Source organism: Priapulus caudatus, unplaced genomic scaffold, assembly GCF_000485595.1.
Source record: "Priapulus caudatus unplaced genomic scaffold, Priapulus_caudatus-5.0.1 Scaffold944, whole genome shotgun sequence".
In the NCBI taxonomy this organism is placed as follows: Eukaryota; Metazoa; Priapulida; class Priapulimorpha; order Priapulimorphida; family Priapulidae; genus Priapulus; species Priapulus caudatus.
In genome coordinates, this window is record NW_014578005.1 from 55,427 (window position 1) to 63,762 (window position 8,336).

An 8,336-nucleotide genomic window follows, 5' to 3' on the forward strand; every position below is an offset into this window, starting at 1 on the left:
TCACTTCGGTGTACGCCCCTGTGTGAGCGTATCAGGGCGCGAGTGCCTCTGACGTAATTTGGTTGGCTCCTCCTCCCCAAGTGCATGTCGGCACAACGAGGTCCTCTCTTATCCACAATACACTTCGATTGTTCTGAGGTCTGAACGCATAGCTAGTCCCTTTAACATTCATGTTTTTTTGGTAAACTGTACATAAACAAATGTTTCTTAAAATAGAGTATGGACCATGGGTGATTGAATTTGGGTGTGTCCGGGATTGACGACCTGTGACTAGGTTTGAAGAACTGTTTAGAGCTCGTCGGTAGAGAAATGGTTATAACAAAATTGGTGCTTACATATTTGGGCTTTGGTGCTGTCTGCGTGGCAACATTGCGCATAGGCACGTCAACTGCCTTTCCTTGCATTTCCAAGAACTTGCGTAGGTGGGCATCGTCCTGGCGTGGGCCAGCACCATACACAGGAGCATGCGACCTGTGTAGGGTTAGTCAGTAACATTCTGATTCATACTATGAAAACTATATATTATTGTCTTCTTGAAGTAAGACTTGCATTTTAATCAGTAATTTTCACATTCGATCACACTTATCTCATTTAATTAGATACTGACATGATTTGTAACATGATACATATTTGCATTTACGACAATATATAGCATATTTTATAACACTGCTTTAAGCATATACGCTGAAGACGTTTATACAGATGAATTATCCATGGCATGACGTATTGATAACATCATTAGACTTATTTAAGTGTTAGATAGTATATATAAATAGTATGTAAATCTCTATAGTGTTTACAGACACAATATTATCAGGAGTAAGATAATATAGATCTATATTATCTTACTCCTGATATTATTACAATGATTTTTAAAGCAATATTAGATAGCAAAATATCGACCTATATATCTACTTACATTCTATCCTGGATATGTTTATTGTTGCTTATTCTCACTATATTAGGCCAAACTGTGTCTTTAGGGTGTCTTTTAGCTTTCAAGTCTAGTTGGAAAGATAGTATGAAAAAAACAGGTATAAAGTGATATTACCAAGTTATAAATTCAGTGTCACACTAGCACTTTCCTCTAACAAATGTAGCCCAATATATATGTCATTTACGTCTATATGCAGATATATTTTGATGCACTGTCATCCAAGCACCAGATCTGAACTTGCACCTGCATAAAACAGTGTAGGAGTCGTAAACGCTGCCACCCACTAACGTCCTAACATAGCTGTGTTTACTGTTCGTCACGGATATTTTCACCTGCATTCTGCACGGTCTACTGCCTGCAATCTATTATATGCGTTTTGAGCAGTCAATAGGCTGGTTCAGTGCAGAAAGCTGAAGAGCTTGTGTATTAACCTACTAAACCAGGTTCGCTTGCGTAAACAGTGCCTCAGGCATATCAGTGTTACTCATCCATCACTACCTACAACCTGTTATTTAATGTGTCCCTATAAAAAGAACCATTAAGGTATTATACGAGTATAATACATGATTTGCTTGAGGCTTTCAATACATTTAACGTGTCCTAGATTTAACTTTAAACGTAAATCTAGGTGCACGTTGACAACTTACGTGTCTGCTTGCGGCTGTCATGGTAACAGTAACTACGGAGACAGAGTCCCAGGACAAACACTATCACCATGGTACCACTCACTGAAGCACCTATAGTGAGGCAAGTAAACAGAATACAATCATGCCACTTTAAAAACCAATTAATATCAACTGGGATTCCATATTATTTGACTTCAGGGCATGAAATTAGCCAAAATATGAACAGGCCCACCCAAAATTTTAAACAGGCCCTTAGACAAATTGAACAGGCCCTTACAAGTTTGAACAGGCCCTTAACTTTGTTCAATTTATTCCATTATTAATAAATGTATTAGCTTGGTGTTTATTAGGCATACTCGTAGTATTTCAGTATTTCATTGCTATCAGTGGAGTTCTACATGTTTGACAGGAATTGCTGGAACATGATTTACTTCTTAGTAGTCACTAAGTAAAAACTAGTCAAAAGATTGGTAAGGATTGTTGATATAAAGGCAAGATAGGCAAAATTTTGAATAGGCCAAGTGGACTGATTATATTGGAGGTTGAACCAGTGATTTAGGGGGTTGAGCCGGTGACCGACGGCAAAATAGCGCTAATTTCGCGCACTGTGACTTTGATTATGATTGACTTTACAGTCTACTATGTAACGTGTGTGTGCATATGTGCGCGTGTGCATGCACGCACGCGTGCTGTGTGATTGACCTATGATGATTGATAGCCACTGCTCAGTGACTGGCCCGGATGGAAGTGTTTGATTCGCCTCCACCTCCGTGCTGACAACCGTCGGCTGAGTATGGTTCTTCATCGTATTCGTTTCATTCCTTTCCATGCTTGTTACAGTGAAAACATTCGCTTCTGTGACGGTGGTCAGTTGCCGCTGTACTGTAGATCCAACAAATGGTTTTCATATAGTAACATCAGAAGTAGATAATAGGGCAATATAGTAGATCTACTTCTGATAACATGTATTACAATGACCTGAGTACTCTTACATGATTTACATGCATAAACGAAACGGGCGCAGTCACGAAAAACATTACACTCACCTGTGATGCCTGTCGCATTGACAGGACTCCCAACACCTATGGAGTTGACAGCCATTACAGAGATGGAGTAGGACAGGTCAGCATTCATGTGGACGATGGTCAGAGAAGTGTCATTCGTGAATACTGGCTCCGTCTTATTTTTCAACGTTTTGTAGTCGATCTCTGCAGGTAACGTCCCTGTCACGTAGTTGCTAGGCAACAGTGTGCGGGCGCTGCGTGACTTCCTGTTTGCTCCCAGTCCCAGCTGCACCGCCGGATCGTGTCTTGTCTGACGGTTGGACGAGATGCCAGAGTTCATCATTGTCCGACTCCCTTCTGCAGTCGAATAGTTTGTCACTCGTCCACTTCCCTTCGTGCTTGCAACGTCACCCACCTGTAGATTCTCAACGATTGTCATCTGATTGTCAACGACCGATCCATTGCGTCCGATGACGTACAACACGTATCCCACCAGTCGTCCGTTTTTTCGCAGCGGTGGGTCCCATGAGAGGTGCAGTGTTTCAGGTGCTGGCGATATTACGACAAGGTTGGAGATGTGACCTGGCAAGGATTCATGGGTCCAGATCGCCAGAGGAACACTGAATGGTCCGAAACCATTTGGCACCTGATTAGTGTAAGCTGCCACCTGTATCCTGTATGGCGCCCATGGATGAAGTGACCTAGAAACAAATCATAAGCATTAATATAGCGTATTTAATTATGGGTCTGAAATGGTTTGACGAAAAATTGATAAAAATTCTTTATGTTGAACTATGCTACAATTATTTTTTACAATTAACAGCAATGCATTGTTAAAATGAAGAGCATGCCAATTTTTAAATGTGATTATTACAACTGTAGTGTTGTAAAAGCTGGCCCAAACTTCCTTTATAAATTACAGCAAATTGTTCTCTATCCGTACCCGATGACGGCAGAAAACTGCTGGTCAGTGCCCGAGTTTGGTGGAGCATCACTAGATATGTAGAGTCTGCCTGTATCCCCAGTACTCCTGCTTATATACTCCACAACGTAGCCATGAATCTCACTGTTCCTCAGAGGGGGAGCCACTGGCAACCAAGCAACCTAAGCAGCAAATATTATGTACATGCATTGTGTGTCTCGGGCAAAGAATATTAGACTAACATATACTGTCTAAAGGAAAAGCACTGCTAGTTTATAACAGTAGCTAAAGAACACCAATAGGATTTAATTGATTCGCTGATTGTTCATTCATTTAATGATCAAAGTCACTTTCTCCCAGTGGCGTAGACAGGTCCTCAGTTGTGGGGGGGATGATTTCGCTGTTACTTCCATGACAATGTATATGAAGAGTGTGCGCGAGTAGCGCACACCGCGAGCGCCTTGGCGCAAAGCCCTTAATGGGTGGGGTCCAGGGGGCGGAGCCCCTGGAAGCTCTTGGATTTTAGCAATTTAGAACCTTCAAGATAGCCGTTTCTGAGGGAATTGAAAAAAATTGATATTGTAACTGTAAGTGCAATTTTGTGAATTCTAGGGTAATTTTTTCCTTTGCATCCCAGAGGTTTAATAACACGCAAACCCCCCCTCTCTCCACACACACACACACAACCAGTGGCGTCCAAGAAGAAAATTCAGGGGGGGGCGAATCATCGCGAGCTCATGGGCACTAGCGCATCCGGGGGATGGGGGGGGTTGCGGTGTCACGCCTCCCCATTTGTAGAATTGTTGAATAGTTGCAATCTAAAAAGCCTCAATTTTGTACATCTCTATCATAGAATATCAGGATTTTTCCTCCTTCAGGGCGTGTCCCCTTCCTGTTTAGGGGGGGGGGGGGCCCGGGAATTTTGTTGAAAGTAACACCTCTTCGATGCAATTTCCTGCACTATGAGGCAGCACTATTAAACAATCTTCATCACAATAACATCACTGTTAAGTTGAGTATTTTTACCTTTGGGGACACCAGACTAAAATACTTACTACCAAATCTGTGCTATGTACATGTCCTCACTGGGGTTACCAGTGCAGACTTACCTAGGCTAAAATACCTTTGCCCTGAAAATTCTAGGGGGGGGGCGACCGCCCCGTGCTACCGACCCCCCGTTGACAACTACAGCACTGGAATCATCTCCCCCTGAAATTTTGATAAAACGTATATTTTACTGAGAGCGTTAAAAATGCAAAAAAATATGAGAAAAACAACCAGATTTGAACAAAAAAGTGCATTTTTCCACCCCTTATACAAAATCAGGAATATACTTCCGGTCGGGTCTCAGCACCCCCATCCCCTCCCCAAAAGTGAGATAAAATAGAATTTTCCCATTCAATCCCCGTGAAGATTCAACATCCCAACTCTCAAAAGGTCTATTATAATTTTGAATAAAGCAAGGATTTAACTTTCGTGAGCAGTGATAAGACTTTGAGGATTTTGAATAAAAAATCGTATATGGGAAACTCGTCCAAAATTAACCGTCTGAGTTTCAGTAAAATAATGTCATTCTTGGAACGAGTTACAGCCATGTTACAGTAGATGTATGTCACGTTCCATTTCTGTAATAATACATTAGGAGAGTATGAATAGCGATGACGGATTTGTAGATAAATATCCAGTATTTATTGTCTGTAAAATATTAAATTTTTCCCCATTTTCTTCCTGAAAGTAGGGGGGATGAAAGCCACCCCACCTTAATAAGTGTGGGTGAATATACCCCCATCCCCCCGCTATCTACGCCCCTGTCAGATGACTTTTGATATGCATACAAATATTCATAATCATAATCTTTGTTAGCAGTACTCTACAGGCGCCGCGGAACAATTTTTGAAGTGGGGGTGCTCAATTTGTTACGCTCGACAGTGGCCAATGCAGGTTTTCGAGGAAGGTGGTAAGAAACAGGCGGGGGTATGCAGGTCCTCCCCCAGAAAATTTTGAATCCCCATTTTCCTCCTGAAAGTAGGGGGGGATGATTGTACACGCCATCCCCCACGTCAATAAGTGGGGGGGGATGCATCCCCCCCATCCCCCCCGCTATCTACGCCCCTGCTTTCTCCAATGATAACTCTAGAGTAGCATCATATATATGTGAAGAGTCGACCTTGCCATTGATGCAGTGCACCTCAGAATATTCTTTACTAACTGCAGGTATAAGTAGATATTGCAAACGTACATTAATAGCACTGGAGTTAAACACCTCGGCTGACACACGCTGCGGCGGACCGGACGGTGGTTCAGGGTAGGTCTTGACGATGACAGGAGGACTCGTAACACCTCTCCCGGCATCGTTGAACCCCTGCACTACAACGGAGTAGTGTCCCCACGGACGAAGTTCTGCAATATCATCAACACACATCTTTTAACTAGTGATCTGGGTATGACACCAGCAGAGGAACTCCAAAAGGAAGCTCAGAACAGCTGATGCACCTGGAAAGGTCTCAACAGACTTCGTACCCAGGTTGGCAGATCTAAAGACAAGATAGCAGTGAAGACAAACTAAAGACATCATGGCAAAGTGGGGGATATTCGAGTGACTCGATCCACTACCTGTGACTGCGGTGAAACGCAGACAATGCAAAATCTTCTTATCTGCCCACAACTCCAAGCTCCATGCACTGAAGATGACCTCACAGAAGCCAACGAATGTGCAGTTAGCTGCACAAAGCACTGGACAATGAAGCGCGAAAAACGCCGCGTGGCGGCACACTAACACAACAACGCTGCCCTCATTGAATAGCAAATTACACGGGTTTACTATATAGCAAGTATGCGGGAAGTTCGCTGAATTGAGCAGTTCTGGCGATTGCACGACGGGTTTGACTATACCCACGTACCTAGACATTTGCTAGAAATGGTCGTAATTCTTAGTTCGGTACTCGGCGCGCTTGGTTTGATGTAAAAAACGGAGTTGAACTTTGTTGTTTGTTTGTTTTTGTTCATCAGTGTAGTAAATATGGTGTGCGATAGATGGCGCAACGAGGCTATATGCATAGCATTTTGTTACGACTTTTCCTGAGGATGGTGTGGTTCGGCCGGCTATAACAAACGGCCGGCATTAATAGCCGCAGTTGTTAAAGCGCCGTGCTACTGCATGGCGCGAAAGTTGCTGGTTCAATCCCCGCATTGGCAAAATATTTTTCCTCATTTATTTATCGCTGCCGGTTTTCATTATAACGTTTTTTCATTACACCTTCTACCATGTTTGTGCGTCTATCATGCGTCTATCATGCGTCTATCGTCTATGCGTCTATCATGCGTCTATCGTCTATGCGTCTATCATGCGTCTATCATGCGTCTATCATGCGTCTATCATGTTCGTCTGTTCTATGTGCAATTATGGGATACTAACTCTGAGTTACTTTGAGTCTTGCTCTGAGTTAACTCTGAGTTACTTAACTCAGGATTTAATCCATGTTTATGAAACCAAAATTTAACTCGGAGTTTACTAACTCAGAGTTAGTGAGTTTAACTCAGAGTTAGTCTTAACTCAGGGTTAAAGTTAATCCACGAATGTGGAACCAGGTCCAGGATACCACTGCCACTTCGCACACTCAAGATACCACTGCCACAATGCTAGCACTATTTTTAAAGCGGGCGGAGCTCGGGGGAAATCCAGCGAATGGAGATTTGTAAACAGCGTATGATTTGAAAGAGGTAAATGGGCGCACAATCCGCATACTATTTCGTATCACTATTTCATGAAATTTGTCATGAAATAACGGTCGGATTTTTAATATCTTTGCAACTTTTATACACAACAGTTATACATTCTCCGGCAGTCATATATGCGCCGTTCAGCAATATAAGTCTAACTACACGTGACAAATGTCATCCAAATCTATCATATTGAGGAAGTTGGCGATTGTGTGCACAACATCACGTTACATGAAGAACTTCAGGCAAAACAACATCGCCGACATTTTCAACATGACGGCTGTCGACAGTTCCCTTCAACACGACGTAGGTACTGCTGTCATGACGTTCTGTAGCAGCACAGAGCAGAGCAATACGCAGAGGAATCAGTTCGATGTTACGAATAGCCACATAATGTGCATACTCTCTCATACAACATCCTCATCCATTTCTTCATGCAATCATGGTGCGATCTCTCTGATGTTCACATATCAAGTGTTACATAGGACAGGCGTCATGGGGCGCTGTACAACTTATAGTGAAAACGCCTAAGACCACACGGAAATGGAACCACCGCAAAATCAAAAGCTTCGCTCTCGCCCACCCCCATCTGTACGAGCCCCCATCTAAGTCGCGAGTTCCTCCCACGTCCCAAATCTCTGCCCTGTGTGCCCCGCTAAAATTCCGGACTGTTCGCTGGCAGCTATGGACCCGTGCGCCGGCCTATGCATTCGGCGCACGGATCCATAGCTGCCAGCGCTGTATACTGTCGTAGGACGTTCCTGCGGTCGCGTGCTCCTTGCCGCGGAACTGCGCGCAACATCCGCGCTCAGCGGTTAGGATCAACACCTCCTTTTGGCAACACTTCTCTGGTATCCCGTCTCATCTGGATGAACACGATATGACTTTTGGATGGATGCACATGATAAGATAACAACCAGATGAGACGGGATACTAGAGAAGCGTTGCCGAAAGGAGGTGTTGATCCCAAGCGCTAGAAGCGCAGATCTTGCGCGCAATTCCGCGGCAAGGCGCACGCGACCGCGGGAACGTCCTACGACAGTATGCAGCGCTCGAAGATATGGAACGGTGCGCCGATTGAATTGCCCGTCGATCGGATCCATATCTGCCAGCGAACAGTCCGCAAT

General features: G+C 43.7%; 1 protein-coding gene across 1 annotated transcript in view; it reads right to left on the reverse strand.

Annotated features, from left to right (window-relative positions):
- LOC106814555 (neogenin-like) overlaps positions 1-8,336 on the reverse strand; it is a 32,076-nt gene that overhangs the window by 10,153 nt on the left and 13,587 nt on the right. The window contains exons 21-27 of the mRNA XM_014818879.1: positions 5,729-5,889; positions 3,511-3,671; positions 2,610-3,268; positions 2,266-2,445; positions 1,585-1,674; positions 920-1,004; positions 336-471 (exon numbers count right to left, since the gene is read on the reverse strand). Of these exons, the coding sequence (XP_014674365.1) occupies positions 336-471; positions 920-1,004; positions 1,585-1,674; positions 2,266-2,445; positions 2,610-3,268; positions 3,511-3,671; positions 5,729-5,889 (1,472 nt within the window). The remainder of the gene's footprint in view (positions 1-335; positions 472-919; positions 1,005-1,584; positions 1,675-2,265; positions 2,446-2,609; positions 3,269-3,510; positions 3,672-5,728; positions 5,890-8,336) is intronic.